Source organism: Carassius gibelio, chromosome B2, assembly GCF_023724105.1.
Source record: "Carassius gibelio isolate Cgi1373 ecotype wild population from Czech Republic chromosome B2, carGib1.2-hapl.c, whole genome shotgun sequence".
Taxonomy (NCBI): domain Eukaryota; kingdom Metazoa; phylum Chordata; class Actinopteri; order Cypriniformes; family Cyprinidae; genus Carassius; species Carassius gibelio.
In genome coordinates this window covers 20,020,363-20,046,397 of record NC_068397.1, presented here as the reverse complement: position 1 = coordinate 20,046,397, position 26,035 = coordinate 20,020,363, and the positions used below count along the sequence as shown (strand labels likewise).

The window sequence follows — 26,035 nt, the reverse complement described above, 5'->3', positions numbered from 1 at the left end:
TGAATACGTGTGTCTAGAAACGTACTTTCATAAACCTATTTTAGTCAACTGCATTAAAAAATGTGACAACTAACCCGAACCCTCTATATACTTTTACAATATTTCTCTAGAAATATGAATTCATCTTTTGCGATCGTCTTAGCAATTGCAACTCATATTATCCAAAGAAAATGAGAAATTAAATTGTATTGTGTTCTCTAACGTACATCATTATATTTCGTTATTCGACGAGATTTGCTTTCCTTCAATCACGGCCTGGTGGGCCACACTGCAGCTGCGCTCCTCATACCCACCCAGAGCTCTGCTCTTACCTAACGCCTTCTCGGTATCGCGAGATTTCATAGTCTTCCTCGCCGTGTTGACGTTAGCGCTGGAAGGTCTGCTCTATGGCGGTGGCTGTTTCAGCGGTAAATGTAATATTTTGTTTAACTTCTCTCTTAATACACATAAAGTAATATTTCAAGTGTATATAGTAATGTTTTTTGGACAGAGGTTTCATTTAAAATTGTTAGAAAAACAGGGGTATTGCCAACTAGCCTAGCGCACCGAGAGCAGTATTTTCTCTCTGGCCTGCTGCTGCTGTAGCTGCTGCGTGTCTTTTCACAATCACAGCGATTAAATCATTATCGACTGACTAAGTCATTTCTAACTGTTAGGATTTATTTATAGTGTTTGTTTTTAACGGTGTATTACTACTTTTGTGATCAAACGCCTGCGCTCATTCGCTTTCTTCATTCGTAACTTACTTGAGCTAGCGTCTGCACTGACTTCACTAATGCACGGCACACAAGAAACTAAATGTTTCCGTTTAATGTGTTTACGGTGATAAGATTTGTTTGCATTTACTATTTGCTTTTGAAAAAGTGCATTGCAGTGGAACAATCTTTTTGAGTGTCGAATTGAGTATCATTAGACCCAACGTTAATTAAGGCCTAATCGCCGTTGAAAACATATGGGGCACATCCATACTTTATTGACTGCAGTCTTTTTGACCTTGTAGTCAGTGTGGTAACTTGATGTTAACATTAACTAGGTAATGTGTTTGTAGTAGAGCAGCCGCCTAAATGGTTAATTTAGAGTCAATCGTTCTCCAGACTAACATTAGTCTGTTTACAGACATCTCAAACCCCATGATATTATAGGTGAAGTGAGGTTGACAAACATTTAAGTTCACCCTTTTAACTTGGGAAATGTACGCAGTGCACCTGAGTTTACTGAAACCTCTCTCTTTCCTTATAGACTCTGTATTGAACTGTAAAAGCTCCCCATATATAATCTCACAAGACAGCCCAGCGGAGAGCAGGTGCTAGGTAAGGGGCCTATCCACTGCTCACCCCGAGACAACGCTTCCCCTTTGACATTGAAGGGGTTTGCAAAGAACTTTGAATTTGTCTGATTGCTTTTTAGTTATAGTTGTATTACACACATTTGATAAACAACAGGAGGCAACCTTTACTTCCTTTATGTGTCGTTCAAGTGTCACCAGTATATGTATAATACAGTTTTACAGCTGTTAGGGAATTAAAAAGTAAGTTTTATTTGCAACATGTTTTTATTGTTGTTGGTTGTTATTTGTCATCCAGGCCAGTCATACCATACTGGTAGCTCAAGTACTGCAAGTTTAAAAAGTTAGTTCACCCCAAAATAAAAATTTTGTCATTCATTTACTTATGTCGTTCCAAACACATAAGACTGTCGTTCTTCTAAGGAACACAAATTAAGATTTCTTCTTCCGTGTCAGTCTATGCAGGGCGTTCAAATTTCATAAAAATATCTTTATTTGTGTTCCAAAGATGAATGAAGGTCTTAAGGGTTTGGAATGACATGAGGGTGAGTAATGACAGAATTTGTATTTTTGGGATAACTATCCCTTTAAGTAAAATTTATGTTCTTTGTGGTAATATTCACAAATTGGTCAAATTAAATGAATAATTTGCTCATCCTGAAGTTGTTCTAAACCAGTGGTTCTCAAACTTTTTTGGCCGTGCACCCCTTTAAAGTCCCCCGCCCCCCCCTTTCCCAAATCCTCATCTCACCTCAGACTACCAAATAATTTTGAATAAACATTATTTACAATTAATGCTTTAATTTAAACTATCTACAGTGGAGAAAAAAAACACCTGCAACACTAGAAACATTGAAATATCACATACAGAGAGCAACTGTTATTGGTCTTATTCTTTCTTTAGTTTTTTCATATTTGTTTTTTTTTTTTTATTTTATTTTTTTTTTTTATGGGGTTTCATGCTGTCCGCTTAGGCACAGGACACACACACATGTTAAATTATCTACACTGGATGCGGTGCCACATGACAAACCCCCGACATTAAACAGATGCCTTGTTCTATTTATGACGTACTGACTAGGGCTGCACGATATTGGGGAAAAAAGTGACACTGCGATATTTTATTTTTCTGCGATATGAAATCTAATCAAATTTTTTCTTACAAACAAAAATAGGGTGAGCAGATTTTCATTTTAAATTATTTAAACATCGACACCGTGTCAATTAATTAATATGCGCGAGGGAGAGAGAGCAAGACAGTGCTTGTGTTGTTTGAAGACAGTGAGCGTGCGGCTGGGGTGTGCTCTCGCTCTCTCTCTCTCTCTCTCTAGCGTGCGCTCTCTCCTTGAATCACATTCGTCAAGGGCCGGGGAGCAGCTGGCCCGTACAGTTAATGAATAACGGATCAACTACGACAGCCTACATCACACATCCTGCGATTTGACTATCGTGGATTCGTACATCGCGATACCGATGCTTAAACGACACATCGTGCGGCCCTAGTACTGACACAAAGTTAAAATGATTTGCAGCGTTTGCTTTGTCGCGTCCAGTGTATTTCTCATCATATTTTCTGAATTTAGCTTTTGAATGACCAGCACCTGCCTGGGTTTGTGCGACTTGATCTATGGCTTATCTCTTGCCTTTCGCAAATTGATCCATCACCATAAGTTACGTCCTTTGGCTTTTTACGGTTTTATTTCTTTTCTTTTTCTGCTGATGGCCCGCGACCCCCATGCAGTACTCGCACCCCCCGACGGGAACGGCCCACACTTTGAGAACCACTGTACTAAACCTATATGACTTAACTCTATGAAATGCAATAGGAGTAATTTTCATGGTTTTCCTCGTTGCATATTTCCATAAAGGACTTATTTCATGCTTTAAAAAGGAAGTAAATATCATAAAAGCAGTAAGTGCATCTTATACTTTATATAAAGCTTCTGAAGCAAAACGGACCAAAATTTAAGCCATTATTCAGTGAAGATCATTAGTCTAGAAAAATCATATGGTTTTGGAACAACATGATTAAAGCCCTGTTCACACCCGGGGTCTGTTCTTCATACCTTGTTAACTCTCAATCTTGGATTGGTTGGTTCTGTTTGATGCTCATCCCCGAGTTGTTGTCATAGCTTCAGGTCCATAAGCTTTCATGTAAACAGAATCACAAATTTTAAGCAGAATTGATAGTTAAAATCTGTCCAGCCACTGCTACTTTATTAGATGAGCACACTCCAGGGACAGTAATTTAATATAATAATAATTGAAAAATAATATAATAATGTTGTGTAGTCTATGATACTATGAACACAGCTAGTTTTACTCATTTAAATATTTATTCATGATAAAATAATTACTTTATAATTGCATTTGAGTCTTACATGCTATACAGTTAATCAGAGTCGTGCATTAATTTGAGTAGTGATGGGAGTTGCTTGATGTAGCACAAGAGATGCAGATAACTTCATCTTGACCCTCCGACTTGAATTCATGCTGTCACATAACAGATCTGTTTCATAAATAAAATTAAATTAATTGCTAATTGCAACATTGAAATAGAAATGTAATGCCTGTACAAATACTAGAAATCGTGAATATAAATATTTGGTAATCATATAAAAAATCATGTTCGCTTAGCTGTTTCCTTATAAAAGTCCAGAAATGTATTTTTTGTCAGGTCTTTTTTAATTATGTCATTATGTTGCTGTCTTGTTGCCAGCAATTTGCTGCATTGCTGATCCTGGTTTTGTGTGTCGATATATCTGCCCTTTTTGGGGAACACGAGAGAGTGCAGTAATCTTATGTTGTACTCACACTAGGCAGGGTTGCCTTGAACTGCTTTAAATCATAGACTTATTTTAGTTTGTCAATAAGTTGAAAAACAGACCCATTATAAACGTAAATACTTTAATTAATTTAAAAGTGTACTCTAGTTATAGTAATATTATATGTTTGTGGTCATAATGATCACAGGTGAGCACACAAAATACTAGCTGTTCCATGTTCCAGCATGGTTCGCACTACATGCGTACCGCGCCTGAGCCCAACTGAACAGTGCTCTGGCTCACCTCTTCCAACCGCACAGGGCCAGCTAAATGAACCACATCCGAGCGCAGCACATAGCGATCACACTATCGTCCCCTTGGAATTATAAGGTTCTATCTAAAGTTTTTGTGTTCCATAGACTTCTGTAGATAGAACCTTTTTGTTTTTTCAATAAAAAATCCCAAAATGTACACAACCTTAAAATAAAACATCACATAATGTAAATAAATTGTCACAGAATAAGAATATGTGGAAAACTCAATTTTGACAAAAATGTCAGAACCTTATAATTGCAAGGGGACGACTAGTAAAACGAACCAGGCTTTGGGGGTCAAATGCACTTGGCATGGTTAAAATTGCTTAGTGATTTCCTGGCATCTGTCAAATCATCTCAGATGTATTAAGTGAGGTATGAAGAACGGGCCACAGGAATAACTAAATATCTATATAAGAATCCACACCAATGGGCAATTGTTTAATTGTAAGCATAAAGTTTGATTGGCTGTTCATGTTTCAAAAGAAAGGCTTTACTGTTTTTTCAATAATAGTTTCTAATTTATGGTTGTAGTGTCCCTGTTGTCATGCAATTAGAATGTTTTTTTTTTTTTCCTGGATTTGGATGTCAGTGGTTCAAATTGTTGTCTCCCTATACAGTTCTGTTGTTCTAAGTAGGTTTGTGTTTTTCTTTTCCTTTTTTCCTTTTTGTTGTTTCTCTCTGTGTCGTCTGTGCTGTAGAACATATCTCTTGACTGTACTATATTTCCAAAGCCAATGGCAGAACCTTTTGGGTTCAAACCTCCTTAGGGGGGGGCAGTGCACCACTCTGGAGTTCATTTGAGCAAAGGTACTTAAGTTTTCTCTTGTGTAGTTATCAATAAGGGGGCTCACTTTAGCATATGCACTCTAAGGGTAAAGGGTCCTCCATTGACTGACATAAAATATCTCAGTGTTTCCACTGGGGGGAGTAGTCACCATGTGGTACAAATGCATGGTTCCCCTTACAATATTGTGAGAAGCCTGTTAATTAAATGTATACAGTCAATGCCCTTTCAGTTCTGTGTAAAATGTCTTTAACAAAGCCCAATGCTAAACTGAAGGTGTCCAACATGTGCTGAAATGACAGCTGATTTAGAGCAATCTCAAAATGATCTAGAATCATTTGAAGTCATGTAAATACAAGAACTTGTTTCCAGCTCTAATCCTACAGCTTTTAATATTTTTATGCTTTTGTAAAACATTTTTTAAAAAACATTCACGTAAAATTCATAATTTATGCTATACTGTAGAAATATTGTCCAGATTTATTGTATGACTGATGTAATTTGAGTTTGCTCTTAAACTAGTTGGTTTTTGAGTTGAAAGTTGTCCAGTGTGTGTTTTGAGTAGATGTGCAGTTTCCCTGCAGCTCACGCTCATCAGGTCTGACAGATGCCTGTGCTCTGTGCAGGGAGGTGAGGCTCTGATGATGGAGAATGGACAGAGCACGGCCTCGAAGCTCGGCCTGCCGCCCCTCACCCCAGAACAGCAGGAGGCGCTACAGAAGGTGAGACTAACCCCGGACACTGCTTTTGCATATGGGTACTTAAATCAGTGATATTGATGCGTGACGTGACTTTACCATACTCAATAACAGTTGTACACAAGTGTATCAGACAGAGGCTTTAATTTCTAGTTTTGAGATCTTTTTCATGTCCTCTAGCGTTACAAGCATGTGTTTGCTCAGTGCACATGTAAGCAAGCAGTGGACAAGAGCAGAACCAGTGCTATGCCTTCGGTGCTAGTGGCATCTGATTATCTGCTAGTACTATTCTCAATAGCTGGGACAATATTTAAAGAGGATGATTATTCTCATTTAACATTTCTGAATTTTAGCAGATTTGTGAAATACAATAAAATTTGAGTGGTACAGTATGTTGGTTTACCTGAAGCTGGGCTTAACATTAAGCCTTGGAGGGTTTTTTTTGTGTGTGTGTGGTGTAAATGTAATATTCTGAATCAATATTATTATGTTAGTTTTTACTTAAATTAGCATATTTGTTACTTAAATCTTAATTTAAGTTTCCAGGGCTTTTTTTTTCTTTCTGTATTTTAATTTTAGTATAACATTATAATACAATTCAAATTTTACTTTTATATAATTTAAAGAAGAAACCAATCTGATGTTTAGTAGACATTTGAGGCTTAATACTATAGAAAAATACAAAGTTTTTCAGTTAATGTTTTTCAGCTATTTTCATATAAAAATATGGCATGCAGATGCATCAAATAATGGTATAAACATCATTCAATGTAAATTGTGATAATTGAAATTTCAAGGGAATAATCAACAATTATGATTTTTGTCATAATCATGCAGTCCTAGTTGTTGAAGCCTAAATGAATCTCAGAGGTAACCACAATGCATTTACATTGCAGAATTACTACATAAGTAATGGTTATACTAATGTTTCTAAATTTTTTTTAAATAAACAAATATATAGTGTTGGTGAAAATGCAATATTACATGAAAATAAACCGCCTGTAGGTGGCAGCTGTTGGAGACTCTCTTAATGAGTAATTAGTTTATTTGACCAATTGACTAAAATGACTGATTCATTCAAGAAAGAATAAAAAGACAAGCAAATCACTGAACTGTTGACTCGCACAAAAACACTCTGTAACAAAACACAGCTGTGGATTGCCTGGAGATGCAACTATTTTTATCAGTCAGTATTTTATAAAATGTAAATTTCTTTAACTACTTGTTAAATGAGCTGTTTTATAAAATCAATGTCATTTGCAAGTGTGCTGATGTTTGGGAAAAATGGGAAATTCTTTCACTTGCCCTATTCAAAAAATCCACTTGTCCCGGACATACAGACAAATGTTAAAGTCAAGTATCTCAAGATTTGGTTATTTGTGGCCCTGCTGAGTTGGTTTGAAGTTATTTTAGTGGGTATTAATTTTGTGTTATGTGCTCTCAATTGTAGGCAAAGAAATATGCCATGGAGCAAAGCATCAAGAGCGTCCTGGTCAAGCAGACCCTCGCCCATCAGCAGCAACAGCAGCTTAGCAACCTACAGGTAAAACTGCACGAGAACATGGGACAGATATATAGTATTAGTAAACTTATTATGCCAAATATATGCTAAAGTCACTCGCAGCTAATGCCAATTAGGTCTTCAGACTTCTGAAAAAACATCATAGTGAAGCTATTTTGACATTTGTAGTTGTGAGGGAAAGATTCAGTTAGAAGGCTATATTGTTGGAAGAAAAGAGTGTTATTCGTGTGTACACAATCTATTCATGATTGTAATTAGGAATCATAATATGAGTGATATGTCTCAGTAACCCTTTCTATCCTAATCTGACAACTTCCAACCATGGTAGGGCTGGGTGATATATCTATCCGAAAATGAACTGTCTAGCTTGTCAGTGATCTACGGCTCTGTCTATCAAATGCTGCTCCATTTAAAAGCAGGTAATGGCGATTTAGCGGTAATCACAGAACCAGATTTACTGACTAGATGCACTTCATCATATTGTTAGATATATTGCCCAGCCATAAACCATAGTACAAAACAAGTTGCACAACAGTGATAGACTTACCAAGTTGGTTTATTTTTCCTGACAGATCCCTAATTCCCTTCAGATGGCCTCATTGACGATGGGCTTTGGAGATCCCCTCTCACCACTACAGTCTGTAAGTCTAACACAATTCTTCCAGTAACCTCATTAACCTTCTTTGACTTCCCTCCTTCTATCGGCATACATGTGGTTGTTCAGTACACATGTGTGTAATGGGGAGGAGGTAAAGAAAAGCCAGTGCTATGTCTATGGTTCCAGCTTGTTTATTGTCTGCTGGTTCTATCCTCAATCACTGGAGCAAGCCTATTAATGATGAACACTGTGGATGATGAATATATGCCTGGCATGGCCTCATCTGATCTACTGAATTGCCCATTGCAGGTTGCAGCACAGAGGCAACGGGCACTAGCCATAATGTGCCGTGTTTATGTTGGGTCCATCTACTATGAGCTAGGAGAAGACACCATCAGACAGGCCTTTGCTCCTTTCGGTCCCATTAAGAGCATTGACATGTCCTGGGACTCTGTTACATTAAAACACAAGGTCAGAAGGTCTTGTTTTAAACCATTTTGTGTTCTTCATTCTTTGTTTCTTAACTTAACATTAAGCTACTCTTTCTGCAGGGGTTTGCATTTGTAGAATATGAAGTACCAGAAGCAGCACAGCTCGCTTTAGAACAGATGAACTCCGTTATGTTGGGCGGTAGAAACATTAAAGTGAGTACTTCGCAAGTGTACTCGTGATATTTGTTTTTCTCAGTCTTTCATATTCAGTCATGTCTGATCTCTTATTTAAACACTTGTAGGTGGGACGACCAAGTAACATTGGTCAGGCTCAACCCATCATAGACCAGCTAGCCGAAGAAGCGCGCGCCTTCAACCGAATTTACGTGGCATCCGTGCATCCCGATCTGTCGGATGAGGATATCAAGAGTGTGTTCGAGGCTTTCGGAAGAATCAAGTCATGCACCCTGGCGCGGGACCCCACGACGGGAAAGCACAAAGGCTATGGCTTCATAGGTAAGTGGGTGGTTGCTACACCCATTCGGTTGCATATAAATGTATCTGACTGAGAGCAGTCAGTCATGGTAGAATGCTGTTCTCTACATGTCTCACAGGGGATAGAGAAGGGTGGGGGCAGGTTCCTCACATGCTTTCATAGTAAGTTTTTATTTCTGTTGTCGTTGTTTTCTTAGGCTCTGTTACGGACATTTGTGCCATAAGTACCCGCTGGTAATTACACAGTAACTGTCTCAGAGCTCTGGTAGATTAATGCTGAGTCTTCTTAGAAGCTGTTGAGTCTTAGTCTTCCTTGTTTCCTCTGTAGAGTATGATAAGGCCCAGTCTGCGCAGGATGCCGTGTCCTCCATGAACCTTTTTGACTTGGGTGGTCAATACCTGCGAGTGGGCAAAGCAGTCACACCCCCCATGCCCCTTCTGACGCCAACGACGCCGGGCGGTCTTCCTCCCGCCGCTGCCGTAGCGGCTGCGGCCGCCACCGCCAAAATCACTGCACAGGTGAGCATTTACACACCTTGATTATCTATTGTTAGTCAGGGAGAGAGAGAGAGAGAGAGAGAGAGAGAGTGTGTGTGTGTGTGTATGAGCAGCTGCTTCCTTTGGCAATTAAAAGCCTTCCTTTGTTAAGTAAGGCAGCGTGATTTTTAATTCGCTTAGCAGGCTAGAGCAGGCACTTGGTGCTGTATGTGAGGGCTTGAGTCAGCTTAGGCATTGACTGGCATGAAGACTCAGTTATGACACAGCATTACTTATTTGAGACAGAGCTTTTACATGCAGAAAGATAACATAGCGTGTAAACTCCAAAAACAGATGGCATGGAATCTGTCCCAGCCGGAGAATCGGACAGAAGACTTCCTCAACTGTCTGGTAAATCCTTCAGGAAATTCTGTTCAAAGTACGCTGGTGCGTTTTTGTTTTGTGTAGAATATGAGTGTGGGGAGAGTCTTGTCATTAGGACTTCCCAGTTACAAATATTCTCATTGCTCTATATTGTGCAAGGGTTAACAAGACAGGCTATATACTTGAAAGCTGAGTAGTTTTAGTTGCAGGTGACTTTAAGTAGCACCTCTGACAAAAAAATTTAGCTACATTATGCCTCATATCTGTAATTTTGGTTTTGGCCCACTAAATTATGAATATATAATTCTGGATGTCTGTTTAAACTCTTTAGGCTTTTAATGATCGTTCTTTGTTAATGGGTGTGCCTTTACTATTTTAATTTTGAGATACCCTTTTGGCATTTTCTATTGTGGGTTACTTTTGTTTAAGAAAATTTTATTAAATCTATGCTACAGCATAGACCATGCTGAAATTGCCATATTATATGCTATACTATACTAAATATACAATGTAAATTTGTATAATCAGTGATGTAATTGTCCTGTGTTGTCTTATGCTTGTCAAAGTTTAAATAATGTTAAGCAGATAAGTGCATTTTTATAACTATTTATTGTAGTGTTGTATAAATTAATGTATAGTTTATAATTTATAGAGATGTCTAAGGATCCATTTAGCTTGTTTTGTCATATGTTCTTGACCTTTAGCCTATTTCAGGTCTTGGGCCTAGTTGCATGTAATGCCTGAATGTTTAGATGCACAAACACTGTCTGAGCCAACACTTTACGGATGTGTTTGTCAAGCAACTTTCCTTTTTGGCTGTTTTTAATGCATACAGTATTGTTCAAAATAATAGCAGTACAATGTGACTAACCAGAATAATCAAGGTTTTTCGTATATTTTTTTATTGCTACGTGGCAAACAAGTTACCAGTAGGTTCAGTAGATTGTCAGAAAACAAATGAGACCCAGCATTCATGATATGCACGCTCTTAAGGCTGTGCAATTGGGCAATTAGTTGAATTAGTTGAAAGGGATGTGTTCAAAAAAATAGCAGTGTGGCATTCAATCACTGAGGTCATCAATTTTGTGAAGAAACAGGTGTGAATCAGGTGGCCCCTATTTAAGGATGAAGCCAACACTTGTTGAACATGCATTTGAAAGCTGAGGAAAATGGGTCGTTCAAGACATTGTTCAGAAGAACAGCGTACTTTGATTAAAAAGTTGATTAGAGAGGGGAAAACCTATAAAGAGGTGCAAAAAATGATAGGCTGTTCAGCTAAAATGATCTCCAATGCCTTAAAATGGAGAGCAAAACCAGAGAGACGTGGAAGAAAACGGAAGACAACCATCAAAATGGATAGAAGAATAACCAGAATGGCAAAGGCTCAGCCAATGATCACCTCCAGGATGATCAAAGACAGTCTGGAGTTACCTGTAAGTACTGTGACAGTTAGAAGACGTCTGTGTGAAGCTAATCTATTTTCAAGAATCCCCCGCAAAGTCCCTCTGTTAAAAAAAAGGCATGTGCAGAAGAGGTTACAATTTGCCAAAGAACACATCAACTGGCCTAAAGAGAAATGGAGGAACATTTTGTGGACTGATGAGAGTAAAATTGTTCTTTTTGGGTCCAAGGGCCACAGGCAGTTTGTGAGACGACCCCCAAACTCTGAATTCAAGCCACAGTACACAGTGAAGACAGTGAAGCATGGAGGTGCAAGCATCATGATATGGGCATGTTTCTCCTACTATGGTGTTGGGCCTATTTATCGCATACCAGGGATCATGGATCAGTTTGCATATGTTAAAATACTTGAAGAGGTCATGTTGCCCTATGCTGAAGAGGACATGCCCTTGAAATGGTTGTTTCAACAAGACAATGACCCAAAACACACTAGTAAACGGGCAAAGTCTTGGTTCCAAACCAACAAAATTAATGTTATGGAGTGGCCAGCCCAATCTCCAGACCTTAATCCAATTGAGAACTTGTGGGGTGATATCAAAAATGCTGTTTCTGAAGCAAAACCAAGAAATGTGAATGAATTGTGGAATGTTGTTAAAGAATCATGGAGTGGAATAACAGCTGAGAGGTGCCACAAGTTGGTTGACTCCATGCCACACAGATGTCAAGCAGTTTTAAAAAACTGTGGTCATACAACTAAATATTAGTTTAGTGATTCACAGGATTGCTAAATCCCAGAAAAAAAAAATGTTTGTACAAAATAGTTTTGAGTTTGTACAGTCAAAGGTAGACACTGCTATTTTTTTGAACACACCCCTTTCAACTAATTGCCCAATTGCACAGCCTTAAGAGCGTGCATATCATGAATGTTGGGTCTTGTTTGTTTTCTGACAATCTACTGAACCTACTGGTAACTTGTTTGCCACGTAGCAATAAAAAATATACTAAAAACCTTGATTATTCTGGTTAGTCACATTGTACTGCTATTATTTTGAACAATACTGTATGTTACCGTTCATAAGTTTTTGTAAGATTTTAAATAAAATATATTGAGTCTTGGTGGTCATAAATACTTTATAACAATTTATTTATATTATATATTTTGTAATCTTGAAATTGGCCATTTAAAATAGGGATGCACTGAAATGAAAATTCTTGGCCAGAGTCGATCAAAATTAAACATTGGACCAAATACAGAACAATGTTGTTGTTGTTTTTTTTTCTGTGTGTATGTATATATAAATAGAATGTGCTTTTTACTGTTTTGTCTAGCTTTTCATAGGAAAAAAGTAAAACGTGTGCCAAGTAAATTTTTTTTAATCCTAGCAGACACCATACCAGCAAAGCACAATTGAAATTAAGTCAATTTTTGAGACCCACTTAAATCAGTTATGTACTTTTTTACTGTTCAAATAAATACAGCCTTGCTGACCAGAAGAGACTTTTTATTAAAAAAAAGAGGTTTTACAGATCCCAATTTGAATATGATAAATGTATTAATAGAGCTGTTGTTATCATTATTATTGTTCTATTATTTTAGAAATGCATTGTTACTGAGCAGCTGGTGAGCAGCACTTTCAGTGCACATTTGGACTTTGAACCCTGTCTAGCAAGCAAAAGCACCGGAAGCTTGTGCAGCACTGTCAGAATACATGCAATTCATGTGTATTAGAAAAATAAAGTTCTGCAGTTTATTTACTGGTTAAGGCCTTTTTGCGATTTTAATCATCATACAGTAACCAGCAACAACCACCCTTCATCTTTTCATCGAAGACATGCAGTGCAGCCCTAAACAAGTCTCTTGCTGTCAGTGCTAATGATTTTTTGCCTTTCTGACACTTTTAAATGCTTTCACACTGCCAACGTTTTTGCTGCATTAATGCATGCTTCTGTTTGATTGATTTACATTATTGTTCGTTACAATTTATTGTCTTTTCATTTATTCAGCCAAACACCGAAAGAGCTTTTTTGCTATGTTGGCCGAACAATTTCAGTTGCCGAAAATTCTGTGCATCCCTAATTTAAAACCTTTATTCTCTTAATCTATTTTAAAACATCATTAATATATGTGTCTCGACAATGCTGAATTTTTAGCAGCCGTTACTTCAGTCTTCATTGTCACGTGATCCTTCAGAAATCAATTATCAATTATATACCAAATGTTATCAGTTAAAAACTGCTGCTTAATGTTAATTTAACAACAATCTAGATGTTTTTGTTTAAACCATGATGCGTTCTTTTTAGGATTATTTAATAAATAGTGTATATTTAAATCAAATGTAGGGTTTTAGGTCATATGATAGTTTAGGTTGTATGATGCCATTTCAAAATTCCCTTTCTCTTGTGAGGGTTACAAGTTGTTTGAGAATAGATAAGATACCTTTTGCAAAGTTGCGAAGACTAAGTCTCAAACCCAAGAGATATTCTTTATAAAAATTATGACCCATCCACACCCTCCTTAAGGAAGAGCGAAGAAAAACAATGTGCATTATGTGGAAAATATTTTTTGAAACTTAAACTGCATAAACGCATTTAATTTTTAGTTAAATGCTGTAAAAGTGACGTGACATACAGCCAGGTATGGTGACCCATACTCAGAATTCGTGCTCTGCATTAAACCCGTCCAAAGTGCACACACACAGCAGTGAACACACACACCGGGAGCAGTTGGGGGTTCAGTGCCTTGCTCAAGGGCACTTCAGTCGTGGTATTGCCGGCCCGAGACTCGAACCCACAATTTTAGGATTAGGAGTCAAACCTTCTAACCACTAGGCCACAACTTCCCCCAATACACAAAATAATATTCTTTTTTTAGCATGGTCATATGACCCCTAACTTTTATTGGTGTAGTTTGCTGATCGATGGAACACTCGTTAGAGTTTGATGCCTTCTAGGTTTTATGTATAGACTAATGAACAAAATCCAACTTTGCTTAAGAAATCAACTTTTTTTTAAAAAATTTTTAATTTGCCATATAATTTGTATCCACACATGGTTAAGGGACAGCTGAGTATGTTGACTGTTGACCTGTTAATCTGCACCCCCCATTTTGGGACCTCTGAAAATGGCCTGCCTAACTTAAAATTGCAACAGTTCCTGACTGCAGTGTGCTACACGCACAATTTGAATGTTTTGGTCTTTACGGTCTTTTAATGCTCAAATAGATAAAAAGTGAAAGTAGAGCAGGTACTTGCTTAATGCGAGGTAAAATATTATAGAGTATAGATTATTTTTCTTTAACAGTGACGCAAACTTAAGAAAAAAGAAAACCCTTTTACACTGTTTAACTGGAAGTATTAATTAGTCAAAATTAATATTTTTGGTTAACAGTTAAATGGTCAATATAAGCGTTCTATTCTCAATAGCCCATAAGCTCAAACTTCCCATTTTTATGCAGCTGGCCCAAGGCTTGTCTGTGTGTGCGAAGGTCTTTTTGTCTCATGTCCTGTGACGTGCATGTGCACTCGTGTTGGTGTTATATGTGCTTTTAACGGGCGCTGTCCAGGCGGTGTTCCTATATGTCCCACTCTGTTCTTCCAGGAAGCGGTAGCAGGAGCATCTATTCTGGGGGCGATGACTGCGGGGACGGGCCTGAACATGCCTCAGCTCCCACAGGCCGTCATGGCAGCTCAGGCCCCAGGGGTCATTACAGGTAGGTGCCTTCAGAAGTGGTTTGTGTCGTCATTACTGTGGCCCTCTATTACAAAGTGTTTTCACTGGTGTGCCTTAATCTGGTTGTATGTCTTCAGTATTTTTGTTCTGCATGTGGTTGACTTGTGTAAGAGTGGGGCCCTTCACTTGGGTGTAATATGCATGTTTTTAAAAACAGGATTGTTAGGAATATGTACAGGAGTTCAACTGAAAGAAAATTACAAACACATGCCTTTTTTCTTTTAAAGCCCTTATTCGGCAGGCATGTCCTCCCACACATTGCTTATGGCTACGCAAGTGGGTGTACTCAGACCTGACTGTTTTACTTCTTCTAAACGCTGTCCTTGATCTCCCATTTCCACATTAGCTTAAATGTGCACAAAATCTCTTTCCCTCAGGTTTCTGTTGTCCTACACAGTACTCAGTTTAACGTGGCCTGTCATGGGACGTGTCCACTAATAGATTTCTCTTTTATTTTCTCTTCTCTCCTTGTCTCTCTCTCTCTTTTTCCTTTTTTTCTCTCCTTTCTTCCCCTCCCTGTCTTTATTCTCCACATTCGCCATGACCCTTCCTCTTTGCTGCACACTGATCAACCAAGTTTGAAGAGGACTGTTTCTAACCCTTCCCCTCATAAACAAATCTCTCATTCCTATTGGCCAGTGAGTCTCTCAGATCCTGTGTGTTTTTGTGGAATTGATCTTGAAGCCAAGCCCAAAGAGAACAGATGCTGCTTCAGAGAGGGGCAGAGTGACCCCACCTTATTCCTTTTTTTTTTTTTATTAAATGTTCAACATTATAGTCACAAATGCAAGAAGCAAGCAGGTATAGAGGAATAATGTTTAGACTGTCTTATTTCTACATGGGTGTTTTTGTTTTTTTTGTTTTTCTCTGTGAGGAATGGTTCAGCCAAATTATTCAGTAAAAAATTATGTCTGTTCTACCACTGCTTGGCACATTAATCAATTTTCATTAACAAATTGAAGTTTCTCACTGACCAAATGTGACCCTGGACCACAAAACCAATCATAAGGGTTAAATATTTTCTAAATTGAGATTTATTCATCGTCTGAAAGCTAAATAAATAAACTTGAAATTGATATACCTTAATTCCTCAAATAAAAGCCGGGGCCTTTATTTACCTGAACCGCAGAAGGTAACAGGCTTTTATTTGAAGCAGGCTTTTATTAGAGGCAGGCCTTTATTTCTAATTCCATCTGTTTGATAAGTAATTGTTTTAAATAACCCATTTTAAATTAAAAGCGTTAGCGTTCAAGTGGACAGAGATCATAACATTAACACAGAATCAGTTCAGAATCAATCACCAAAAGAATCAGTTCGGTTCAGACGCACTCGGTGTCGGTCTGCTTCACGCTGAATCACACATGCACAGTATCATCAGCTCCACGGTTCTCGTCGAATCGGACGCATTTGTCAGAAACGGTTCTCGGTTTATTGTACTGGTGATCTACAATGCACAAATTTTTCCCCGGCCTTTATTTACGACCAGCCTTTATTTGTCCGTGTTTGACCACGCCCCCGGCCCCTATAAGAGGCCCGGTGTTTATTTGACTACCGGTTTTTATTTGTGGAATTGCGGTATGTTTATTATAATTGGACAATATTTGGTCTAGTTTTAACTATTTGAAAATCTGGAAAGTTAATGTGAAGTCTAAATATTGAGAAAATTGCCTTAAAGTTCTCCAAAATGAAGTCTTTGGCTATTCGGGATGTGTGGTATTCCAGAACTGGAAAAATACTAGTATCTATTAAATTTCAAACCATAAAATATCATCATTTTGCTAAATTCCATATTCATGCGCTGCTGTTCAGAAGTTCACCTGTAGGTGTTCACATGTAGGGTGCTTCCCAAATTGTCGCGAAACCGGTAAACCTGAAGAACAACACTATGGATCAAACAGATGAAACCATTAACACACCAGAAACCAATAAATACAGAGAACTGTAGAAGTGAAATATGGCATTACCTTGCATGCAAAACAGATGATAAAGGTGAACAAACTGACCACAGGATCCAAAGCATTTGAATTTGCATGCTCATCCTGATCTTTTCCAAGAATTAAGAGATAGACAGGTTAGTGCATAATTCATAAATTCAGACTTAATTTGAGCTTTTATTCACAACTGATCAATGCATGATCATAAGATGTGATGCAGTAAACATGAAAGCTCAAATGTGTGATAGAGCCAGTGACATTTGTCACATGTTTGCACTTGCTTTTCAAACAGTCAAATAATAATTTAATTTGAATTAAACAAATTGATTCAAATGAACTAGTTTGCTATATTTTAGTATCAGTAATATGAAGGGAATGTTTCTGCCACATTGACCGCCAACATGAAGCAGCAGAGAGAGAGAGAGATTTAGATTTAAAGCTTTTTCTTTGACTGATTCTGAAATCTGAAAACAATCTGATGAAGAGAAAGATAATAACGTGATTTTGAATATTACTTTGTTAGAACAAGACTAAAAAATTTTTTTTCTTATAATTCATCAACAGCATTGCAGCACTTATAAGTGTAGGTCGTTGATTATTTTTAAATGATAAATGTACACTACTAATACATGTTTAGTATGTTAACATTACTTTATGCCGATAATTTGACCCATACTATGGATTGTTGGTAGGGATGCACAATCATGATTTTTCATGGCCGATTACGATACCAATTTTTTATAAGCAAACTGATACCAATTTCGGATTTTATTATTTTTTTATTTATTTTTTTATCTTTAAGCAACAAACAAGAAAGAAGGAAAGTGTGCATAAACAAGATGTTTATTTGGTATTTAATAGGCCAAACTGGCTTTTGGCTATTGAAAACAATAACCTGATGGTTAAACCGTTACTATCTGAATTTAATGGCAGTAACTTCACAGTTAGTAGCCAACATTTAATACAAATATAGATGGTACAGACATCAGCATTTAGCATTTGTTTTTGAATTGGGTTGAAACTACATAGAACTGGCCTTAAATGAAAAGATTAACTGTAACAATGTGAAATTAAAGGCAACAACTGCGTAGTTCTACAATCCAACACAATCAACACACATTCAATAAGATGTTTCTTAATCAGCATTCAGTATTTGTTTTAGTTTTTAAATTTGGTTTTAATTAAAGTCTTTACCAGTGAGACTAAATAAAAGTATGCTATATAAATAAATTATTCCAAAATGTTAAAATCAAATAATGTCGGTGCGAACAAAACAAAGATGCAAAGTGTTTCATTCATCCAATTAAAAAAAAAAAAAAGAAAAATTTACTTGAGCAAAAATATAGATGTGAATCATTACCCTAAAATGTTTTAATTGGATGAATGAAACATTTTTTTTTCAGTGTGCTACAGCAGGTGATTTTTACATCAAATTAAGTCTTTGTAATTTTAAAGTAAAATAAAAATAATCACCTAATGCAGAACTGACGCTTATTTGTGCGCCAGTACAACAACGGCTGTTCGCTTCCTGCTATCTGTGCCTCAGACATGAAGCTCTGCATTTTCAGTGCTGAATGGCTGCCCGTGTCCTGTGCACAGATTTCGAAATACTTCCACACAAATGACATAGCGAATGATTACAATGTACTACAGTATTGTTCAAAATAATAGCAGTACAATGTGACTAACCAGAATAATCAAGGTTTTTAGTATATTTTTTATTGCTACGTGGCAAACAAGTTACCAGTAGGTTCAGTAGATTGTCAGAAAACAAACAAGACCCAGCATTCATGATATGCACGCTCTTAAGGCTGTGCAATTGGGCAATTAGTTGAAAGGGGTGTGTTCAAAAAAATAGCAGTGTCTACCTTTGACTGTACAAACTCAAAACTATTTTGTACAAACATTTTTTTTTCTGGGATTTAGCAATCCTGTGAATCACTAAACTAATATTTAGTTGTATGACCACAGTTTTTTAAAACTGCTTGACATCTGTGTGGCATGGAGTCAACCAACTTGTGGCACCTCTCAGCTGTTATTCCACTCCATGATTCTTTAACAACATTCCACAATTCATTCACATTTCTTGGTTTTGCTTCAGAAACAGCATTTTTGATATCACCCCACAAGTTCTCAATTGGATTAAGGTCTGGAGATTGGGCTGGCCACTCCATAACATTAATTTTGTTGGTTTGGAACCAAGACTTTGCCCGTTTACTAGTGTGTTTTGGGTCATTGTCTTGTTGAAACAACCATTTCAAGGGCATGTCCTCTTCAGCATAGGGCAACATGACCTCTTCAAGTATTTTAACATATGCAAACTGATCCATGATCCCTGGTATGCGATAAATAGGCCCAACACCATAGTAGGAGAAACATGCCCATATCATGATGCTTGCACCTCCATGCTTCACTGTCTTCACTGTGTACTGTGGCTTGAATTCAGACTTTGGGGGTCGTCTCACAAACTGCCTGTGGCCCTTGGACCCAAAAAGAACAATTTTACTCTCATCAGTCCACAAAATGTTCCTCCATTTCTCTTTAGGCCAGTTGATGTGTTCTTTGGCAAATTGTAACCTCTTCTGCACATGCCTTTTTTTTAACAGAGGGACTTTGCGGGGGATTCTTGAAAATAGATTAGCTTCACACAGACGTCTTCTAACTGTCACAGTACTTACAGGTAACTCCAGACTGTCTTTGATCATCCTGGAGGTGATCATTGGCTGAGCCTTTGCCATTCTGGTTATTCTTCTATCCATTTTGATGGTTGTCTTCCGTTTTCTTCCATGTCTCTCTGGTTTTGCTCTCCATTTTAAGGCATTGGAGATCATTTTAGCTGAACAGCCTATCATTTTTTGCACCTCTTTATAGGTTTTCCCCTCTCTAATCAACTTTTTAATCAAAGTACGCTGTTCTTCTGAACAATGTCTTGAACGACCCATTTTCCTCAGCTTTCAAATGCATGTTCAACAAGTGTTGGCTTCATCCTTAAATAGGGGCCACCTGATTCACACCTGTTTCTTCACAAAATTGATGACCTCAGTGATTGAATGCCACACTGCTATTTTTTTGAACACACCCCTTTCAACTAATTCAACTAATTGCCCAATTGCACAGCCTTAAGAGCGTGCATATCATGAATGCTGGGTCTCATTTGTTTTCTGAGAATCTACTGAACCTACTGGTAACTTGTTTGCCACGTAACAATAAAAAAATATATTAAAAACCTTGATTATTCTGGTTAGTCACATTGTACTGCTATTATTTTGAACAATACTGTATGTGCACGTGAGCGCACTTCCAGAAAAATCGGCTGAAAAAAGACCAAAAACCGTCTTATCGCCGATTGCGTATTTTAAGCAAAAAACCTCCGGTTCCGATTTATGGCCGATCAACCGGTGCATCCCTAATTGTTTGCTATTGCTACAAATATACCCCAGTGACTTAAGACTGGTTTTGTGGTCCAGGGTCACAAATATGATCCAGTCATTACAGTTAGCTTCTCACTGGAGGGGAAGATTATCAGTAAATCACTTAAATGTTAATTTTCCTCTGGTAAAAAGCCAATTTCGCTCGTGTAGAGAGGGATTGTATAGGTGTCTAGCAGAAATTCATGTGTCAAACCACAGTTAATATACTGAATCCTGTGATTCTGTTTAGGGGTGACGCCAGCACGGCCCACTCTCCCTGTTGTGCCTCAGGTGGGTCTTGTGAACCCAGTTTTGGCCTCTCCACCGTCACTGTCTGCTGCTGTGGCTGCAGCCCAAGAGGCGAAGAAGGAAAAAGAAGAGGAAGAATCCGCACAAGACGGCACGGGTCAGGAAATGCTCAGTGAACAGGAACACATGAGCATCTCTGGCAGCAGCGCCCGACATATGGTCATGCAGAAACTGTTGAGGAAACAAGAGGTTGGTAATCAATTAAGTAAAATACTTTGGTTCTCAGAGCCCTACACCAAAGAGCACAGTCAAAAAAAAAGAAGTGATCAATGAGAGAAATTAACCTTCCTATTATGAGGCATTGACTCCTTAAAATTGTCTAAGGTCTTTTTTTTTTCTTACCTTAAAGGCATTTTTCTAACCTTTTTAAATGTCCTTTTCTATTAAACTTTTTCAGAATGCATAATTAAAACAGTTTAATGAGGCTCAGAGGAGGAATAAATGCATTTAACGTCATAACAATGTTAAGAAATTGTTTTAAATATAAAGGTTTCCATATAGAAATATTAAATTGAACCGAAATTATACTTTAGTGAAATTACACAAACTACCAGTAGGTGGCGTCAAGTCATTGTATGTTACTAAATTATTCATTTGATCAATTAGTTCAAACAGCTGAATCATTCAGGAACAGTGTAAATGACTTTATGAATGGGTCAGTGAATCTTTGACCTAACTCAGTTCATCGCAATCTCACAAAAATTATAAATCGTGTAGTTGTCTACACAGTTGTCTGTGCATTGATTACCATATTTTTCAGACTATAAGTCACACTGGACTATAAGTTGCATTTATTTAGAACCAAGAACCAAGAGAAAACATTACCGTCTACAGCCACGAGAGGGCGCTCTTTGTTTTCAGTGAAGGCTTTAGGAGCACTGAGCAGCATGGAGCACCCTCTTGCGGCTGTAGACGATAATGTTTTCTATTTTCTCTTGGTTCATGTCAAATTAATTTAGATAAGTCGCACCTGACTATAAGTCACAGGACCAGCCAAACCAAGAAAAAAGACTTATAACCCGGAAAATATGGTACCTTTTTTTTTAACAGTGACCACACTCACTTTGTTGTAATGAAGATTCACAAGCTTAAAGAGCTCTGAAATGATCAGAATGTCTGGTGTTTTGGGTGCTGAGTGGATTCTGAATAACCTAATCGCCACTGATTGGCCATTGCGTTCAGGAAATCAGCTATATCTGTAATTGTCTACATTGCTTGGCTGGGTGATACGATGATACTATCATATGTTGATGATATCTCTTAGGTATCGCAATGTCAATATCAACAGTCAGGTGACAGACAATTACCATCACTCTGAAAAAAGTGGCCTGATAAACAAAGTCATCATACAGATCTTTTTGCATGCAAGAATGAAATAAATAAATAGGAAGGTTTGTAAAGCTCTTCCAATTCACATTCTTACAAATTCGAATTGACAAAAACACACAATTATATCAAAATATCCCATAAATATAATCGGTTATGTCTTTAGGGAGTGTAAAGAGTTGATAAAGAAAACAAGGGTGTATTGGATCCGTGCATTAGGTCTCATTCATGAAACATTCGTAAATATATGAGTAAATATGTGATTGATTTGCGCGTAAAGAGACCTTCCGAAAAAATCTTCTCCTGATTCACAAATACTTAGTAAACGTCAGAAGTTAATGAATTCCAATCAGTCGTAAATTGGACACTCGTGCACGCTCATTCTCAATTACTGTAAATCCCGCCCATTAAATCAGACTGACGACTATATATGGGCATCATATTATGACACCAAATGAAGGATTTCAACATGTCTTAGATGCAGAAATTGAAGTTTTATTATCAGAAGTTCGTTCAAAATGCCACATTTTATTTAAGCGTACATAGTGGTATATCAGGTCCTAAAAAAATGGAAGCTTGAAAGAAAATGGTTCGACATGAAGCTCGACTTAAAAAAAACCCCGAATTAGTTCACTTTGAAAAAAACGCATTCAAACTGGAGGAGGAACACCATCATCATTGAGCATATCTACATGCGATGAACGCATCATTTGTAGGAATTAATTTCCGTAACAATTAAGGGGCTATTAGTTTGCCCATACCTATTAAAACACTTAATTATTTGATTAAAGTGTTCTGTTTGCAGATGCTATTAATGGCTCTCATCATAAAAGTAAAAAACCGTATGTAATTACTATATATAATATTTTTTCACAATTCTGTGTAAATATGTATCTGGTTAAGGTGAATATAAATGCAGCCTTATTAATGAGCAAAATGTTCGGATGTTAAATGCACCATTTACGTGTGCTGGGAGCAGGTGTAGATTTCTTTCGTACCAGCTAACATTTTGAAAATACGAACATTTTAATGAATCTGAAAATTTACGCCAGAACCACTTTACACACGATTTACACAAATTTGTTCTGTTTGTGTTTCATGAATGAGACAGGCCAAAGAGAAACATTTTCCCAGAAAGGGGACATTTTTAATTCCTTCATGGTTTGTCATAAATGATAAATATAAAAAGCCTACATTATACCTTGACTACAAGTTTAAAAACAACGCTACATTTGTTATAATTAAGGAAATTAAACTTACCATCATGAAAGGTGTGTACACGGGAGATAATGTAAAAATGAAAGAAAACATTGGAAAATATTTTATGCAAGACATTATTATATGATATCAACATGCATTTATTATTCTCACAATCACTGCCAGAATGTCTAACTTCAAACACAGATTTGATAAGAACAGAGGGGAAATTATTAGCAACACCAAAATAACAACAAAGTTAATGTTTTCTGTTAATTTAAGAACAAAATAAGAAAATTTGGACCAAACTTTTCTCATTAATAATTAAGACTCTTTTTGAATGCTCTTTCCACAGTCTACGGTTATGGTGCTCAGGAACATGGTTGGACCCGAGGACATAGATGACGATCTGGAAGGAGAAGTAACGGAGGAATGTGGGAAGTTTGGAGCTGTTAATAGAGTGATCATCTATCAGGAGAAGCAGGGTGAGGAGGAGGATGCTGAAGTCATTGTCAAGATCTTTGTGGAGTTTTCCATGGCATCAGAGATGAACAAGGCCATTCAGGCACTCAACAACCGCTGGTTCGGAGGTCGCAAGGTCATCGCTGAGGTGTATGATCAGGAACGGTTTGAGAACAGTGACCTCTCTGCATAGACAGTCAAAAATACATCCTGCCCTCCATAACCTTCTCAACCTTCTCTCTCTCTCTCCTCACTTACACAGACACAGCCGCCAGCCACTCTTCCCAGTGGTATTGGCATCTCTTTATAACTTGTAATTATTTTTTATCGATGTTGATATTAATATTATTAATGATCCCTTCCTGGGACAGAGGCATGGAAAACGCTCATGAATATTTTTTTTATTGTTGCTGTACATTAATGTGAACGACTGAATGCCCCCTCCCCTTCCCTCCTTTTTTTGGGGTCATTGGTTTACTTCCCATCAGTCAGATGTTCTTCAAATTCAGTTGCTTTTTAATTTCCCCCTCTTATTGTTTAAAATATCCTCACTGGCCTGTTATGATGCTCTTGGGTTCAAATGTCAGAACAATAAATTCTTCAGATGTGATACTTGGGTCTGTTCAGTCTTTTCTCTTGATGAAATTGTATGGAAGCTTGTAGTGATATACATTTATCCAGCAGTTGTTATTGTGATCATTATCGTCTGTTTAGAAGAATATCAGGCACTGGATTATAAAGTCTAGTAAAGTGAAATACGTGCTATAACTAGTGCATACAAATGCATTCATGAGTCAAGGGTAATATTTACGTGTGGCAATGAGTTCAAATCAAACATTGAATGCTTTAGTTCAGTTCAGTTCAGTTTTATTGTCATATGCATATTCGTACAGAGTACCACAGCAATGAAATACAATGTGCCTCAGCACTCTCTCAGCACCAGTCAATAATAAGATAGAATAAAATAAACTAAAAATAAAATAAAAAAAACATACGCTCAAACCTCAGCCCTCCTTCCTCTTACACTATCGTTCAGTAGCCTTACGGCCTGTGGATAAAAACTGTCCCTAAAACGTGACGTACGTGTTGGGATGCTTTGCCAACGTCTCCCTGATGGGAGTTGGGAGAAGAGGCTATGCGCCGGATGACTAACATCCTGTATAATTCTCAGTGCCTTCCCAGTACTGCGTTTCCAATAAATATCCTGTAGTGATTCCAGTGGAACCCCAATAATTTTTGATGCGGTTTTAACCACCTTCGTCAGAAGATTCAATTCACTTGAAGTAGCCCTTCCAAACCACACTGTAATATTACCTGTCAGTATACTCTCAATTGTACAACGGTAAAATTTCTTTAAAATATTTTGAGACATACCATATTTCTTAAGACACCTCAAGAAGTAAAGTCTCTGGTGTGCCTTCTTAATGGCACAGGTGATGTGGAAAGACCATGAAAGGGAGTCTGAAATATGAATGCCTAAAAACTTAAAAGTATTAACAATTTCAACTGCAGAGTTATTGATGTAGACAGGTGTATGTGTGGGTTTATTTCTTCTAAAATCTATGATGACCTCCTTAGTTTTCCCCACATTCAGGGACAAATTATTTCTTCGGCACCACTTGATCAAATTACTTACCTCATCCCTATAGGCAGTTTCATTATTGTTGTCAATAAGTCCTACCACTGTAGTATCGTCTGCAAATTTCACAATACTATTTGTGGGATATTTTGCAATACAGTCATAAGTATACAGACTATATAATAAAGGACTAAGACAGCAACCTTGAGGTGCTCCAGTATTTAACACTATTGGGGCTGAGTATGTAGTGCCTACTCTAACTGTCTGAGAACGGCCTGTTAGAAAGTCCTGTATCCACCTGCAGATGGAAGTACCGAGGCCCAGGTCTAACAGCTTAGATATTAAAATGGAAGGTCTGATGGTATTGAAGGCACTGCTATAATCAACAAACAGCATCCTGACATACGTATCCCTACCCTCTAGATGTTGAAGTGCAGAATGTAAAACCAATGATACAGCATCGTCCACAGCTCTATTTGATCTATATGCAAATTGTAATGGATCCGTGAAGACAGGAATGCAGTTGTTAATATATGATTTCACAAGCAGTTCAAAGCACTTCATTATCACAGAAGTCAAGGCTACAGGTCTAAAATCATTCATACAGGTGGCAGTTGTTTTCTTAGGCACAGGAATTATTATTGATTTTTTAAAACAATTCGGAACCATACAAGAAGAGAGTGACATGTTAAAAATATCAGTAAAAACAGATGCAAGTTGATTACAACATGTCCTTAAGACACGCGGAGTAATGCCATCAGGCCCAGCAGCCTTCCCAATTTTCACAGCTTTAAAAACTTTATAAGTATCGGCAACTGAGACCTGATATGCTTGACTGCCAAGGGTAACCCCATCGGGAGATGATATGTCTGTGTGTGTGTTCCCATATGAAGGTACTTTAACATGCACATCCCCAGTTGGAGATGTTCCCC

At 37.5% G+C, this 26,035-nt stretch overlaps 1 protein-coding gene and 2 non-coding genes across 10 annotated transcripts; all 3 read left to right on the top strand.

Moving 5' to 3' along the window:
• The first annotated feature begins 271 nt into the window (after window positions 1–271).
• puf60a (poly-U binding splicing factor a) lies at window positions 272–24,134 on the top strand. Of its 8 annotated transcripts, none has more exons than XM_052547918.1 (14): window positions 326–407; window positions 1,240–1,310; window positions 5,066–5,174; window positions 5,778–5,873; window positions 7,300–7,392; window positions 7,944–8,012; window positions 8,279–8,440; window positions 8,521–8,613; window positions 8,703–8,916; window positions 9,224–9,414; window positions 9,727–9,783; window positions 14,755–14,866; window positions 20,481–20,728; window positions 23,418–24,134. In XM_052547918.1, the coding sequence occupies exons 4-14, from the start codon at window positions 5,793–5,795 to the stop codon at window positions 23,715–23,717; spliced, it is 1,620 nt and encodes a 539-aa protein (XP_052403878.1). In that variant the 5' UTR covers window positions 326–407; window positions 1,240–1,310; window positions 5,066–5,174; window positions 5,778–5,792; the 3' UTR covers window positions 23,718–24,134. The 8 variants fall into 8 exon arrangements, with proteins under 8 accessions (XP_052403876.1, XP_052403882.1, XP_052403874.1 ...); XM_052547919.1 differs by having other exon boundaries at window positions 337–413; XM_052547917.1 differs by lacking the exon at window positions 5,066–5,174 and having other exon boundaries at window positions 315–407.
• LOC127951712 (small nucleolar RNA SNORA57) lies at window positions 6,026–6,158 on the top strand. Its single transcript, XR_008152712.1, has one exon. It is a non-coding gene; the product is annotated as a small nucleolar RNA SNORA57 (small nucleolar RNA).
• LOC127951711 (small nucleolar RNA SNORA57) lies at window positions 8,063–8,200 on the top strand. Its single transcript, XR_008152711.1, has one exon. It is a non-coding gene; the product is annotated as a small nucleolar RNA SNORA57 (small nucleolar RNA).
• Window positions 24,135–26,035: the final 1,901 nt, after the last annotated feature.